The following is a 16,796-nucleotide window of genomic DNA, read 5'->3' as shown; positions in this document are numbered from 1 at the left end:
ATTTTTGGCTCCTCACCTCCCTCTTCCCTCCCTATCCCCCTCCCTCCATCGCCGCAGGGCTGAGTCGCGACCCGCTGCCGGGCGGCTGGGTCGCTTCGCCTTCAAAGTGTGTGAGCCGGTGCCAGGCTTTGCTCCCACTCACAGCGTTTTGTCTTATTATTATTTTTTTTTAAATTGTCTTTTTTATTATTATTATTATTTATTTTTTCCTCTCGTACTTTATCGCTATTAATTTTTTGTTGCCGCTGTTTGTAAACTCGGTGCCTCCATGGGAGGCGGAGGGAAGGAGATGCCGGCAGCCGCAGCTGAAGGGTGCCGGAGCACGCCGGGGAAGAGCCGCGGAGCCGCAGGACAGGATGGCAGCGGGAAGCAGGGCTGCGGCGGGCAGCGGTGCCCGCGGCGGGCTGGGCCGTGCGGCTCGGCGCTGGCCGCTCTCCTCTCCACCTTGGCGGCTGCCTCCTGCCTCTACCTGGGGGTGCGGACCAGCGACCTCCAGGCTAGGGTCGCGGCCATCGAGGGAACCCGAGGGGGGTTCTCTGCCGCCGCCCCGCTCCCGCCGCTGCCCGGCTTTTCCCTGGAGCAGCTGAACGCAATGATGCAGGAGAAAGTGGAGCGACTTCTCGCCCAGGTGTGCGGGACGGGACGGGGAGGTGGCTGCGCTCAGCCGGGCTGTGTGTGTGTGCTGGGAACGGGGCGATGGGAAGCCGGCAGAGGAGAGGAACGCGGCAGCCAGAGCGGCTAGGCGGTGGGGGAAAAACTGGGAAAGGGAGCCCGCATCCTCGGGGTTCTGAGAAGCGGGGCGGAGAGTGCCCCCGACTGCTAGGGGCCGGAGGGCTGGAGAGGCTCGAGGTAACCCTCGCATGGATGCCATCGATGCTTTTCTCCTCTGTAACTTGCCGCTGTGCCCGATCCTCAATTCCTGCGTTACTCAAACCAAACAAACCCACCAAACCCCGCAACCCCCACCAACCACAACCCCCCAAAACGCCCAAACAAACCCCGAAATCCCAAAACTACAAACAAAAACCCCTCCCAAAACACAACGAAACCCCAACCAATAAAACCCCAACCCAAAAAAACCAACCCCCCCAAGAACAACAAAAAGTCCACACCCAAAACAAAACAAAACCACAAAACAAAACCAATGGAAAAAATATTTAAAACCCCAAATCAATCACAACAAAAAAAAATCTAATACACACACACAAATCCACAACTCCCCCCACCCCCCAGACAACCGAGGAGGCACTTGTGGGAGAGAGCTGGTGGTGTCAGCTTGTTTTTGTTGTTGTGGGGGTGGAGGAAAGGTCCGTGAGACACCTTGGGCTGAGGCCAAGTGAAGAAGTACTCGCTGGTTGCACAGCCTATAGAATATCAGTAAACTCCAGTCTGTGTCCTAGCTGGTTGGGAGCGTTGGCTGAGACACGGTGAGGTAGCTGAGTGAGTGCCCTCACCTCGCTTCTCTTGCCTACAGAAATCCTACGAGCACTTGGCAAAGCTACGTGTAGTGAGAGAAGCGCCTCCAGAGTGCAACTGCCCACCAGGTAATGGACACAGCGTGGAAATCTGCTCTCTGAGCCTTGTCACTTGGCAGGGTTTTGGTATCCCATGTTTTTTGAATACCTGTAAGTCAGACCCAGGAGGTTTATCTTCAATCAACAGTTGCACCTTGAGTGGGAAAGGTGTAAAACCCAGCACCATCTGTCTCCACTGTACCCCTGGAATGGAATGAATGCTAGTTAAAACCCCTGGTTAGGCTGGGTGATGCTAAACAGTAACACTTATGAAGAGGTTAATGATTTACCCTGGCAAGAAGAAAGGTATTCTGTCTTAAATGGGATAGCATTGAGCCAGAGTATGCTCTGCTTGGGTAGTAGATCAAAAATTCTTACCAAAAATACCAAACAATTTATAACTTGTAATGAAATAAGTGGAGAGTCCATTGCGAGTTAGCAGCAATGTATGCAAGAGGTTTTCAGTCTCACTTTTCTTGGATGAAAGGAATTCCCCAATGAAGGGACTGCAGGTTTTACACTGAGGGTTCAAAACTGAGTGTTCACACAAACAGAGCATCCAGTACACCCATGGGATTGATTGTTGGTACACACACTGTACCACTGTGGTTTTCCTGCTGCTTTTTGACAGACCGATAACTGTCAGTCTTGCTTTAGCCTTACAAACTTCTGCTAACAGATGTCCAAGTTCAAATGGTGTCTTGGGAGTTAAGGATATAATGCCAGTGTTTCTCGGGGTGATGCAGGAATTCCAGCATGCTCTGTGTGCTGAAGCCCACTAGATGCACTGTAGGTTTTGCATATCCTGTCACTCTACATGAAAAACATCTTTACAGGTGGAATATTGGCTGTCAACAAGACTTAGGGTGGTGATGTTTGCAAATAGGATGTGTCATGGTCCTGTGTATAAAAGGAAGGAGCTCTTCTAATTTAGGATTTAATGCCTGCTGAACTCATCAGCCTGAAAGGACTACTGCATTTTGGTGTTAAAATTGACTAGAGTGGTTCATACAGTATTTTGCTGGTGATAAAACTGAAAGCAGAATATTTCGTGTCTGGTATTGGAGTTACCATGGCTAGCATGAAAAGGACAGTATATATGACAAGGACTGTTTTAAAGGTGCATAGAATTACTCAGCTTCCATCTAGTTTGGTGAAGAACATTGTTTTTCTGCTGTACTACGTGTATATATATATGTGTGTGTGTGCATATATATATGTGTATATATATATGTATATTTATGGTTTTTTTTTCCCTTTAAATGAATGTACAGGGCTGATATTATTCCGTTGCTTAACTGCGATAGAAGATTCAGGTTGGTGTACTAAAAGTGAGGGCTGCTTGTATGCAGAGATGTATTCTGCAAGCCTGAAGTGTTCAACTTGATGTTAAGCTGTCTCCCTTTCCCTTCTCCTTTTAAATTCATCTGTTACAATGTTTTTGCTCACTGTTTCGTACTAAAGGTCAGCATCTACTTTCTCACAGCTGGTGTCGTTCATTGCTTTACTTCCCCACTACCACTAGAGCTCCACATTATACCAATTTTTATCTGACCATTTTTTTCTTCAGAAGTGTGTTTTATCAAACAGATAATGGGCAACAGAATATTTCTCACAGGCATTGTAATAATCCTCACCAGATGAAAGTCAGAATAAACCTGGGAAACACTGTCAAGAGATCAAGATTCACAAGATCATGAAAACTTAGATGAATTGTTACAATACAATTAAAAAAATAAAGGCAGGGAAGCAGGGAGGACTATCTGGTTTGGGGATTAGAAATGTGATATGGAGCTTTTCACCTCTGGGTAGCTATTTCAGTTTGGAAGCAAGTTTTGTAGTAGCTGAAAGATGTTGCCATGTGATAGCCTCCTTTTGGACAGCTTAAAAGGAGCTGATGCTCTCATGCTTGTTGCCAGTGGACAGGTGTGTACCTCAAAATGGCATCGTCTTGGGAGCCTTGTCTGAGAGAACAAGGGCTGAGTGCGCTGCCATCCGAGTACCACCCCTTCCTAACAGCAAGCACTCAGCAGAGCAGCAGGGGACAGAGCAAATAAATTGCTGTTTCTTCATCTGGCTCACTTTGTTTGTTACAATTCCTTTTCAGCTGGACAGGATGAGCTTTTATTTTCATCCTTAATGTTGCTACTACAAATTTGGACTACTGTGTTCAGCAAGGCATTTGGTTTAATAGGAAAAGTATCATGGAAACTCAGTGGTTTTTCTATTGCCTGCTATTCATGAAGCCAAAGAGTAAATTGCCTCTTTACTTCCCCACATGGTTCCCTTTTACTGCTTTATTCTGCTCAGCTTCTGCATTTCTTCCCTGTGTTTCTGTAATAATAAAACTCATGTCTATTAGAGATGATTTTGGAAGGTCTTCATGATTCAGAGGTGATTTTTGAAACATCCCCGTGCTGTGAGAAAAGGCCTTGGCCAAATTGCCACCAAGGCTGTTTCCATCATCCTGCTCTTTAAAGAGAAATAAAGATTATTTAAAAATAGATTTACATTGTTCTCTACCAAAAGGAGAGAGGGCAATTCTGTCTGCAGACAGGAGTGTGAGAATGTGGCCTCTGATTTAGGATTAAAGTTATGCAACGGGTGTAGATCTCATTAGCTGGAGATGTTCATCCCCTTGTGACTCTCCATAGTAGGAACTTGCACGTTCAAAGGAAACTGGGTTTGAATGACTTGGATACCTAAGGCGGCCAGATTCACCACTGCTCACAGCTTGCAGAGCTGTCCACATGTAGCTCCTCTTAATTCAACAGCAGCCTTGAACTTTGTCTAGAGTGAAGAGTGGTTCTGTGTTTGGTGGTTGGTTGTTTTATTTTTCTCTTTTTTCACCCCTAATTATCATTCTCTGTTTTCTTATAAAAGAAGCATGAGTTTTGATTTTAATTCTGCAGCACTAAACCCAGACACTAAAGGTTTTGTAAATATTTTTGAAATGACAATAGCAGGCATTCTTCCTCTTAAAGCAGAGTAATAAAGTTTGAAAAGTAAAGTCTTGCTAACATTCCTCTTAAATTACCTCAGCTCTAACAAGAGTGCCAGCTTCAATCCCATGCTTGCAACTAGTGCTGCCTTCTCTACAGAGGACTAAGGGGCAAACAGAGAGGTTAAAATTATTTTAAACATAATAAATTAAGTTTCCCTTGCAAGATTTATTATATATTGTAAATCAATGTTTCTCTACTGGGCAGGATGAACAAAAAAGCAGATAATTATTTCAGGCATTTGGATCATCCTTTAAATGGCTGTGGGAACGTGATCAGCTTTTATGAGGAACAGTCAAGCAGTGCTGGATGCTTCTTACCAAATGCCAAGAAGTACACTGTGTGGAAAGAGTAACATGTGCGGAAAGCACAGGAGTGCTCCAAATTCATTAGAGTTTTGAGAAATTCATAGCTTTTTCTAGATTCTTCAGACTTTCTTCTTCCAGAAAGCAATCACATATGTACCTGGGACCTGTAGACGTCAGCAGAGATGGACATACGGAATCACAGAATTGTTTTGTTTGGAAAAGACCTTTAAGGCCATTGAATCCAACCATTATCTAACACTTTCAAGTCTGGTGTTAAACCACGTTCCTCAGTGCCATATCTCTGTGTCTTTTAAACCCCTCCAGGGATGGGGATTTAACTACCTCCATGGGGATCCTGTTCCAGTGTTTGAGAATCCTTTCAGTAAAAACGTGCTTGCAAGTTTTAGTGAATCAATCCTTTAAATACTGTAAGGGTCAAGTTTTGACACTTGTGGTCATGTGCCATGATGTCTCATTCTGTAAGTGGTCCTTAGAGTCTGCTCCTGGAATCAGACGATATCAACAGGACTAGGAGTCCTGATAATACAGAAAGTACAAAGCTGGTCAATAGAAGGACTAGCAGGTGATTGTGTACAGTTCTGCATGATTATTTGGGCCAGTTTTGAGGGGTAATGGCCTTTTTTTCTTTTCCCCCTTTTCTTTTGAGGAAGACATTTCTAATGTATTTATTTCTTTAAAGACACCCCCAAACAACAACAACAAAACAAACAAACAAGTCCCAGTATTATGTAAGTAGGAATGCTTGTATGCTTTACATTTCTTTGAGCCTGCATTGACAAAGGATAAGTTGCATAAGAGGTGTTGTTTATCTCTGGTACTACACACTGTGTATGTGAAATTGTCTATGGTTTGTTTGTTTTTTTGGTGTGGTTTCTTGGTTTTTGGTATGTTTTGGGTTTGTTTTTGTTTGTTTTTCGCCTTCTTCTTTTTCTCCCCCAAACATTATCTAAAATTCACTGGTGGGTACTTGGCAAAGTTGACCAAATACATTTACTTTTGTTTTTCTTTTGTGTCACAGGCAATATTTCTTCCTTTGCTCTTTCTCTTGTAATTTTTCCATTAAGTAGCCTGCATTTTTGTTCCTCTTGTGTTCAGATACCTGTGCCTTCAAACCTTTTCCAGGCATGGACACTGTCATCATTCTTCTTTCTTAGCCAGCTATTTTGTGCTGGTTTTGTAATCATGTTATTTTGATTCTCTGTTCCAGTCTTTCAGAGTTTTATGGTTTGGCATTGGATGTGCTTCCCGTTTCACTATGCAATTTGCCGTGATCAGGTTCTACAGCTTGTTTCAGTGTAGTTGTATGTACACATAAACCTATTCAGTCAGGAGATGAAATGCCGTAAGCCAAGAGATTTTGGGGAGGATAGAGAATGCCAGTTGGTATTATTCTGGCTATAGTAATTCTAGTGGGAAAACTGTGTTCTACAGCTACAGTTCTTCAATAAGAGGATGTCTGCTATATGTATTTTGGTAGCAGCATGGACAGCAAATATAAATATATTTCCTTAGCATCACAGTGCTGTTTTTGTCTTCTTAAGCACATAATGTTTATTTTGATGTGCTGTGGAAGTACAATTTAGGCACTCTTTCTTATTTCCATGTGTTCCATCAGGAGTGTTTCCTGGAGCATTTTTATTACTGAGGCTGAAAGAATGGAGGAGAAATCAATTTGGGGGATTAAAGGAATCCTGAAATGGATACCAGCAGGGTATCAGTTTAAAAAAAAACAAAACAAACATTAAAAAAAATACAGTGAAGCAGTTCTGTAGAGACTGAAGAGGTAAGGAAAAGAGGAGCTGACTTAGGTGTTTACCAGTGGAGAGACCCAAAAGAACATACAGATAGATGCAGAAAGTATCCAAACTGTTTTTCTCTGTAACTTAAAATTCCAGAGCATGCTATCTGAACCTAGCTCCCAGCACTACTTATTTCTGCCATGTCTGTATCATCTGTTTGCTGAATGCAGTGCTCAGCCCTAATTTTGTAATTTTTCTGACAGGGCTTTGAGTTCCCTTTTCATACCTTCACTGGTCTGATATTTTTCATTTCAGTTCCGAGATAAAGATGTTTATTGATGTGCAGCAGCATGCAACCTTCTGGGTAGTCTGTAGTCTTGTTTGGATGACTGATTAGAGATACTGTTTTCTCCCCACAGAGTAGCTAAATATATTTTATTGGCTAAGATGTGACCTTTTTAATTCCCTTCCCTCTGGGTAAGGAGGTGCAGCATGATGAATGAAACATAACGTGGCTGAAAGGAGAGCTGATTGACAGCAGGCTGCACCAGATTTCTGCCTTTTGTAATATTATTGATGTCAGTGGTGGTGTAACAAAGGTTGATTTGACCACAAGAGTGTTTTTAATAAAAGGTTTGTCTATGACTTGAAACCACATTTGTTGAACTTGCACAGTTTTGTCAAACAAGACATATTAAAAGGAAGGTTTGATTATTTGCATTAGCTGTTCTTTTATTGCAAGATTAATATAAGAACACAGATTATATGTTCTTATATATGTTCTCAGATTTCCCTCCATGTGGCATCTGTCCATCTCAAACTGCTGAAGTGTCAAAGCAGTTCAAGTCCAGCCAGTCTTGCAGTGTGAGGAGTGGACATTCAGCCCACTTCTGGAACAATGCTTTTAGTGTGCATGTTTGCACTTTTTTCCTTCTTTTATTTATTTATTTAAAAAAAATCTTTCTTAAATTGTTAATATGCACATCTGTTTCCTTAAGGAGTCTTTATTACTCTCTACAACTACCTGAAGGGAGGTTGTAGACAGACGGATGTTGGTCTCTTCTCCCAGGCAAGCAGTACCAGAACAAGAGGACACAGTCTCAGGCTGCGCCAGGGGAGGTTCAGGCTGGATGTTAGGAAAAAGTTCTATACAGAAAGAGTGATTGCACATTGGAATGGGCTGCCTGGGGAGGTGGTGGAGTCACCATCACTGGAGGTTTTTAGGAGAAGACTTGACGGGGTACTTGGTGCTGTGGGTTAGTTGCTTGGGCGGAGTTGGATTGGTTGATGGGTTGGACGCGATGATCTTGAAGGTCTCTTCCAACCTGGTTTATTCTATGTATTCTATGTATTCTATGATATGTATGTATTCTAAAGCTTGGTTAACTGAGTTCTGCTCAGAAATACCTTTCCTTAAAGGTTAGTGGGTTCTTGGGAATATTTTGCCAGAATGCACCTGCATTACAGCACTCATTCTCCTTCCAACTCCCTTCCGAATTTACTAGCTGCATCTCACCTGTCTATATATTTATTTATTTCTTTTTGGGTATACTTACTGGAGTAAAAATCAACTGGCTTTGAAAATAATGTGACTGGCAGAAGCTGTTTTTATAGAGCCTTTTAAGTTATCAGATGGGATCATATAATTAGTATATTGAAGTTAACAACCCTGTGAAATCATTCATCTTACCTGAACATACATATATCTTGAGTCATGTTGCCAACTGCAGCCTCTTCAGGAAGGCCCATCTACACACAGCACTCTTCCCCTTTATAGTTTCAGTTGATTTTCTAAGGCAGCTACAAAGGAACTCAGAACTATTAAAAAGAGAGAAGAGAAGAGAAGAGAAGAGAAGAGAAGAGAAGAGAAGAGAAGAGAAGAGAAGAGAAGAGAAGAGAAGAGAAGAGAAGAGAAGAGAAGAGAAGAGAAGAGAAGAGACCAAGTTGGAAGAGACCTTCAAGATCATCGCATCCAGCCCATCATCCAACACCACATAATCAACTAAACCATTCAACCAAGCACCCTATCAAGTCTCCTCCTAAATACCTCCAATGGTGGTGACTCCACCAACTCCTGGATGTAAGATGGCACAGAATAATGCAGGCTGGAAGAAACTTTTTTTGCTCTTACTGCAAGCTGAAGCTTTAATTGTATAGATAATGCACACAATAGTGAAAAAGATGCTGCAGGCTCGTTTATTGGAAGCTTGTGGACTGTCATGTTTTGACTAACCAGACTTTACTTAACCAGAGCAGTGCCTGCTTAAACTCATCTGCTCATTTTTTTTTCATGAGATTATGCTAAGCAGAAGAAGATGTTTGTGAGAGCTTAATAAAAATAAATGTCAAGACAAATTTTCAGAACTGAGTGCCAAACTTGAAAGTGCAGGATTCATATATACCTTGCATGTAAATACAGCTAATTTTAATCCACACAGACTTGAATATCTTGAGAATTACAGGTCAGGTTGATACCCCAGGAGATCATCTTATTCATGCTTCTGGGCTCTGGAGCAAATGTATCTAGGCCATCCTTGTCAGGTATTTCCTTTCATGTAGTTCATAACTGCAGTGTCTAGTCAGTCATGGCTCAACAAGTTGTTGGATGTGCCTTAATTTTTATGATGAAGACCAGCAGCCTCATGTAAATAGTTTCCTCAGTTAAAAATGTTGTCCCCATTTGAGCCACGAGCTGCCCAGGGCTAAAGGACAGAAAATATTTTACCCCACAGGTGTAAAATAAAAACACTCTCATAGAACTGGAGATTAAAGGAAATGCTATTTACAAATATATACAGAAATCATATTCATCCTCAGGCCAGTTCTCCACCTGGACCTGCCAAGCCTCACTACGTCAAAACCTTCAAAACCCTCCCCCTGCACTAGGACAGGGCTACCAGGCCACGATGCCCCCTGCCTAAGCCTCACTGCCCCCCATGCTAGGCCAAAATTGCACACCAAGAAATGAGCTTGCCAGCCAAGGCCACAAACTACCCCCCAAACCAAGAGAGAGAACAGCTGCTGTGCTAGCAGCAGAGAGCAAGGAGAAAGAGGGACAACTGGCTGTGATGTCTGGTAATACAGAGATTGCTGGATGATGGGATGGAATAACAAGAATTGCGATGTCCTGTGTCCACCCCCTGAGGACTATCCATCCTTTTGCACTCTCTGGTACTTCTGGAGGACTTTCTCCATGACGGGACATTTAGTTCTCAACCTATACCACATGTGTTGCTCTGTGAGTAGGTAAATGTGTAGTGGAAGACATTGCCAATGCATAGCTGTGCCTCAACAAAAATAAGCTACTATTTAAATATTTCTGTAAGTTGCCTAGTTCTTACCAGGCAAGATACCTTATTTGTAAGGAAAATAAGGGTCAAGGACTAAATTATTTTAAAGGTCTTTTTCAACTGAAACAGTTCTACAATTTTATAAGTGAACCATTTGTCCCATCTTTGATGTTCACAATGAGAATCAGATCTCAAAACAGCTTTTTATCTACAGAGGAAGACTCTATTGTTTGTGATGAATGCTATAAAACTTGTCCTTTCTGCTCCTCTCTGCAGTCCTTTCTTTTTTGTTTTGTTTTGTTTTGGGGGTGAGTGGGATGTGGGTAGTGTGTTATATTAAAATTGATTCTCATGTATCTGTGCAGACCTATGCAGGAGCATACGTAGGAGCAGGGATTTACATGCAGTTGTAAATACTGCATGCATGTTTCTGGAGAATCGTTTCTTCTTGTGCTTGGAAAGACTTGAAACAGGTGATGATGCCTGGAGAGCTTTTTGAAGATATGTGAAGTTATTACTCACCCATGTCAACCTAGAATTATACATTCTTAGAATTATCAGAGATGTGATAATGGCCCTTTGCAGGGAAAAGAAGCAATAAATGGAATGAAGAAAAAGTGTAACAGTGTAATAAGAGAGGTGATAAAACTGGGCTGTTATTTTGTCTTTTAGAAGGTTCTGAAAATCAATACAGTGATTGCAGAGACTTCTGCTTAGATGTGGTGGGTTGAAAATTCCCCCCAACATAAACACTACTGCCTGCTAAAACTACCACATTCGACATGCTCAATCAAGAAGCACTGTAGCTTTTGAGCAATGGTAGTTTGTCCTACACTGCCTTAAAAATTGAGCAGGAAAATATCAAATGTAAAGTTAAGTATAGTTTTCTTTAGAGTGTGTACAGGTGAATTACACAAGGCTGTAGATGGAGGTCTGTTAAAATTGGTACTTTTAGTTTAGTCTGTGTTAGGCATAAGATTTATCACAGAATCACCAATGTTGAAAGAGACCTCAAAGATCATCAAGTCCAACCTGTCACCCAAGACCTCATGACTAAACCATGGCACCAAGTGCCACATCCAATCTCCTCTTGAACACCTCCAGGGATGGTGACTCCACCAGCTCCCTGGGCAGCACATTCCAATGGTTACTGACTCTCTCAGTGAAGAACTTTCCCCTCACCTCCAGCCTAAACTTCCCCTGGTGCATCTTGAGACTGTCCTCTTGTTCTGGTGCTGGTTGCCTGGGAGAAGAGACCAACCCCCTTCTGGCTACAACCACCCTTCAGGTAGCTGTAGACAGCAATAAGGTCACCCCTGAGCCTCCTCTTCTCCAGGCTAAACAATCCCAGCTCCCTCAGCCTCTCCTCATAGGGCTTGTGCTCAAGGCCTCTCACCAGCCTTGTTGCCCTTCTCTGGACACATTCAAGTGTCTCAATGTCCTTCTTAAACTGAGGGGCCCAGAACTGGACACAGTACTCAAGGTGTGGCCTAACCAGTAATCTTGCATTTGTGTTTGGCAAGTACATTAGACAATATTTTAAATTATTTTTGTATTTTTTAAAAAGTGCTTAATATTTAAATGTAGGGGTTTAGGAATATGACAAACAGATTTATTTTTTTTCATAGATGTTTACCTTTGCAAGCAAGATAATTAGGCTCACAATGAAGAGAGCATCACAAATTCACAGATTCATGGGAAAGTTGAAAAGAAGGCTGTACAGGTGATAAAGAGGGACATGAGTTCCTTTACATAGCTTCCCTTGCCCCTCTGTGGCTCTTCTACAAGCTCAGCAGAAGAAATATTGAGGAGAAGGGCATCAAATGATCTTTCTTTTGATCTCTGGTCCTCTTCTTAATGCAGTACACTGTACTGTGTGAGATATCAGTAAGATGTTTTTGGTATTCTTTCACACATTGCCATAACTTGGACATGCAATGGGCTGCCTGTTGAGTCACAGTGACATAGCAAGGAATATAGCTCACTATAGCAAGAAAAACCTCCATAAAGCCAGGTGGCTGATCCACTGCTTTCCGCTGACTGACACAGCTGGCTCATGCCACTCTTGGTACCATTTGAGTCTGTTGGTTCTTGGGAGGTGCTTCCTCTGATTTGTGGGAGGGAAGTGTTTTGTTTTTAAAAAATAATGGCAGAACCAATTAGCTCATGACCTTGGCTCTTCCTATCCTTTTCAAGCATACTCTCAGGAGGCTGTGGAGTAAAAACTGTAGATATCACAGGAAGAAAACTTTAGAAAATTAGAAGTTTTAAGGTCCTTGATGTTCCACCATTTGCAGTTTATGCTCTCCTAAGAAAAAATGCATTTCTTTTACCTTCCACTTGATATTTTCAATGTCCTTTCTGTGGATATAATAGCACAGAAACTTCATGCCAGAAGTGTACATTAAAAGTTTAGTTTATCACTGACATTCCTTCCATAAGTATAAACTCATTCTTGACACATTATGCTTAAGATGATACTAAAACCCTGGTGCTTCAAAGTATGTAGGTGGAGAACAGAGAAACAGTTTTGAACCAGGAAATTGTATTGAAAATTGGAGACATCTTTTATTGAGGTGGTTGTTGCCATCACAGGGATAGATTTGTGTATGCATATCTGAAAGCAGAACAACTCCCTGCAATTTGCAGGACACTAAACTCTGCAAAAAGCTACTTCTGTGATTAAGATTATGTACAGTCTGTAAGAGCAAGAGCATAGCTGGCTACAGATGAAGTCTTAGCTTGTGCTGGTGACACCAGTTGTATTGCTAGGAAATGATGTAAGGTTTCTTGCATATCAGTGCTTCAGCTGGATGACAGTAGGGTTTTCATGGAGGACTGGAGTGCTGAAAGTCAAAGTGCATGCATCTTAAGCTGAGGAGGTATTTCCTTTAGCTGGCTCCTCTAATAATCTCATAAGAATATGAGAACCGGCTGCTTGAAGGCACCCCTCCTCTTCCTCCACCCTGTGTCCATACACTCTGAGTAAGTTCCTGTTCTGATTCCCTTGATGTTCTCAGGGGAAGCATGGGGGATGGCCGCAGGGGATTAAAAGGATAAACTTCATCATCTGTGTATTAATATTCTCCTCTCCTGTCACAGAGTTTACATCTAGATAAGCTCTGATTGCATTGCTATGAAAAATACAGTTAAGTGTTGGCTGGAGAGTCTCAGTACTGACTTTTTGCCTTCTTCTGCTTTTTATCAAGTGCTCCTTTAATATTTGCACCTCCATTACTACTACTAGAGCTTACAGCCAGTCAAAGGATGACCAGTGTTGAGAACTGTTGCTTCAGCTTGATGCAGAAGTGATTAATACCCTATTGATTTCACACCCTTCACCTCTCAGACAGGATAGCTGGCTCAAACTTCTGTAGAAAAGCTTCCTGACTCATAATTCAGCCCTTGTGCCAAGAGAAGTGCTCTGTGCATACATACTCAAGTGCAGACCAAAATGGGGTCATTGTTACGGTGCTACTTCGGGCCATGCTGAGCTTGAACTTTGCTTTGCTTTGTTCTCTGTCCCAGTGGCTACTTGATAGTTGTTTGTGTCAGTTAATAATAGGCACCTAGGAGAATGGCTTTTGTTGACACTTAGAAATGCAGTGGTATCACAGCTACTTGCTGTAGCTATCTGTGTGCTTATGAAGAAGTCACAGTTCAGTAAGGGTCATCTTGCATATGTTTCCCAAGTGGTTGCTGGGAGTACTGATGAACTGAATACTGATGAACCAGAGTGCCTGTAAGACACAGTGGCATGGCACCAGCTTAAAATGAACCAGAGCTTGGACAGCCATTGTCAATACTTACTTAGAGTTGGTGTCTTTGTAAGGGTGACAGCCATATTTGTAGAAGGCAGGAAATGTTTCTCTATGTGAAGATGAAGTATTTTTCCAATGCAACAAGCGTGTAAGTGCACTGCATTTCTTTAGTGTGGGGAGACTAATCTGAGTGAAAAGAGATTAGTATTTAAATCCAACAGTCATGGATTTCACTTTTGGACAGCTTTGCATAATTCCTTAGTCTGAATTTCAAGCTGAGCCATATCCTAATGTGTGGAAGGAGGAGTTTCTTTTAGCACATTCAATTAAGAGCCAGTATATAAGCTGTTGGACTGGCCAGTTAAAAAGAAGCATGAGCCTTGAAAACTGAAGCACCAGCAGAGAGGGTGGAGGAATAGAGCAAGACCAAAAACCTCACTGTTTTTTTTTTTTTCCCTCTCTTAAAATTGATTCACTGCTACAAGGTGGTCTTTTGCTACATTCTAAACAATTCCAGTCCATTTTAGGATAATAAGGAGAAATTAATCTGTTTTCAAAGTGTATTATAACCGGAACACTCTGGAAAAAAACCCCGCTCTCATAGCAAGTTGAAAGGAATGCACTTTAGAGGAAACATTATGCATAATGAAATACAGAAGGGAAAGCACAGTAACTGTTCTACATTGTCATTGTGTTCCTTTACAGGGCTGTAAAGGTGTGGGGTAGGAAGTCTTCGTATTTGAGTTCTTCCATCCAACATAAATATATTAACCAAAGTGTGCCAAAGACAAGTACAAAGTTTTAATGATCTAGAATAAAGTTACTTTCTTGAAGAACAGACGTTTCTTTTTCTGCAGTGCATTCTTCTCCTTTTCTTTTAAATTTGGTAATCACCTTTCTGTGTTCAATTTTGATCAAGATATAACCAGATGGAATCTATTGAATTGTCATTGCTGGCAGCTGTATGTTCATTTTCTGAGGATATTGAAATGGCATCTTGTATTACTGCTCTTCCTTCTTCCCTTAGGTTGATGAATCAGCATGTGTGAAAGTAGGTGCAAAAATATCAATTTACAGCTGGAGTAACCTTTTGGGATTTTTTTTGTTTTCTTTTTCAGTGATGTTTTTTGTTTTAAAAATAACCCAAGCCTGAAGAATCTTCTTAATTGAACAGGTGGGCAATGCCAGCTCAGATCAATAACATGAGCATAGAAGTAGCTTCAGATGCCTCAATTTCTGATGTCCAAATCTTGTTTTACTTTTAACTGAAGATAGGTGAAAATAGCTTTTAAATGGAATTCTTACTGACAAGAACCAGACCTGACATATACCTGTGTATCACTTCAGGCACATGAATAGTTTTATATATTTTAACTGAAACTGGGCTGTTTCCTAGACGATGTGCACAGGCAAGTAGGCATTGCACACCCTCAGCTTCTCCTGAGAAATGGTGATCAAGGAGAATGCACGACCTGGGTGTTGCCCTCCTTACAGAGGGTATTGTCCTGCTGTGTGGAGCTGAAAAGAAAGGAATTTATAGGAAGATGGAAGCTAGTGTGAGCTAGTAGTAGATTCTTCCCTAAGCAGGGGATCATAACTCTTTGCAGTTCTGCATCACTCTTTTTTGTCTCTGGTAGTAATGCTACACAAGCAGCTATGTGAAAATGGTGCCCATGCTGGCTGCCGGTGAGTTAGAGAAGTGCTTCTCAAAGCCAACCACACTCTGCATGTTATTTATTTCTATTAAAGTGGCAGGACTGATGGTCTGTCATAAAAGTTGATGTTGAATTCCTGAAGGCTCAGGGATGGATCTGATTTATTCCTAAAGCTCTTATCATTCCTCCTTGCTTGATCATGTTGCACTGAACCCTGAATAGAATAGAATAGAATAGAATAGACCAGGTTGGAAGAGACCTTCAAGTTCATCGCGTCCAACCCATCATCCAATACCACCCAATCAACTAAACCAAGCACCCTGTCAGGTCTCCCCCTAAACACCTCCAATGATGGTGACACCACCACCTCATCAGGCAGCCCATTCTAATGGGTAATCACTCTCTTAGTGAAGAATTTCTTAACATCCAGTCTGAACCTCCCCTGGCACAGCTTGAGACTGTGTCCTCTAACTCTCTTGATTTTCTTCTTTGTGTAGAGCAGGAAGGACAACAGCTAGAGCCTGAGATCTGATCCTTCCTATGGACCAGCATTTTGCTAGAACCAGACTTCATTAATGCTCCCAGATTTCTTTATTTTTCCTTATTTTTTTTTCCTGAAGCATGCTGTTTATGTGTTTGACTCAGTAGCCTAGTGACCACATCTTCCCATCACGTGTGTGTTTGCCTTGTGAAGTGTGAGACTTGACAGAAAAAAGATTGGTGGAGCACACTATGATTATGTTGCCGTTACTCATACTTTGAGACGAATGGTAATTGTTTAACTTAGTTACTAATAATAGCACTTGGGCTGGGAGTAGGGCAGCCTAATATTTTTTTTCTTCTTCTTCCTTTTTTTTTTTTTTCTTTCGTCCCCCCCCCCCCCCTTTTTTTTTTTTTTCCCAGGCCCTCTGGGAAAATTCCTGCTGGTTCTAAAGAACAGTTGTTTTCAGATGAAGACAGGCTTGTCTTCAGATTGTGGCCTTTCTTTCAGATACCCAAGCATTCTCTCTCTTTGACCGCTTTCAGCATCCTTTACACTGTGCTGTTGGAGATAGCAAAGAGAGTCAGTCACATCTCTGTTTTGCATAGTGTTCAGACATATTCATCTTTTTGTTCGGTCACTTTGGTTTAAACCCTAAAAAGCTGCTGAGTAAAGTGGCTTGAGGAGGACTTTTTGTGACACACAGCCACCAGTTTAAAGTCTGGGAGGAATCTATAGCAAGGTTCATGGTGGGGCAGGGAGGGTGTCCTTTTCATGACAAATGGATGGATAGTTTTCTCAACTTAAAATCATGCACAATACACCAACACTTTCATCCCCACCAAGTGAGGTTGCATGGCTGCTTCCTGATGCGACTATGCACTTTTCATAGACACAGCAAGTGGACATTTACTTACAGTCAAAGAATCATAGAATTTTTAGGGTTGGAAGGGACCTGAAGGATCATCCTGTTCCAACCCCCCTGCCATGGGTAGGGACACTTCACATTAGATCAGGTTTCTCAG

General features: G+C 41.9%; 1 protein-coding gene across 1 annotated transcript in view; it reads left to right on the top strand.

Annotated features, from left to right (window-relative positions):
• The first annotated feature begins 230 nt into the window (after positions 1-230).
• COL25A1 (collagen type XXV alpha 1 chain) overlaps positions 231-16,796 on the top strand; it is a 343,017-nt gene continuing 326,451 nt past the window's right edge. The window contains exons 1-2 of the mRNA XM_054161728.1: positions 231-628; positions 1,475-1,544. Coding sequence (XP_054017703.1) covers positions 269-628; positions 1,475-1,544 — 430 coding nt within the window. The 5' untranslated portion in view covers positions 231-268. The remainder of the gene's footprint in view (positions 629-1,474; positions 1,545-16,796) is intronic.

The sequence above is a fragment of the Dryobates pubescens genome, chromosome 1, assembly GCF_014839835.1.
Source record: "Dryobates pubescens isolate bDryPub1 chromosome 1, bDryPub1.pri, whole genome shotgun sequence".
Lineage (NCBI taxonomy): Eukaryota > Metazoa > Chordata > Aves > Piciformes > Picidae > Dryobates > Dryobates pubescens.
Note: the sequence above shows the minus strand (reverse complement) of the source record. Positions and strands in the feature narration are given on the sequence as shown.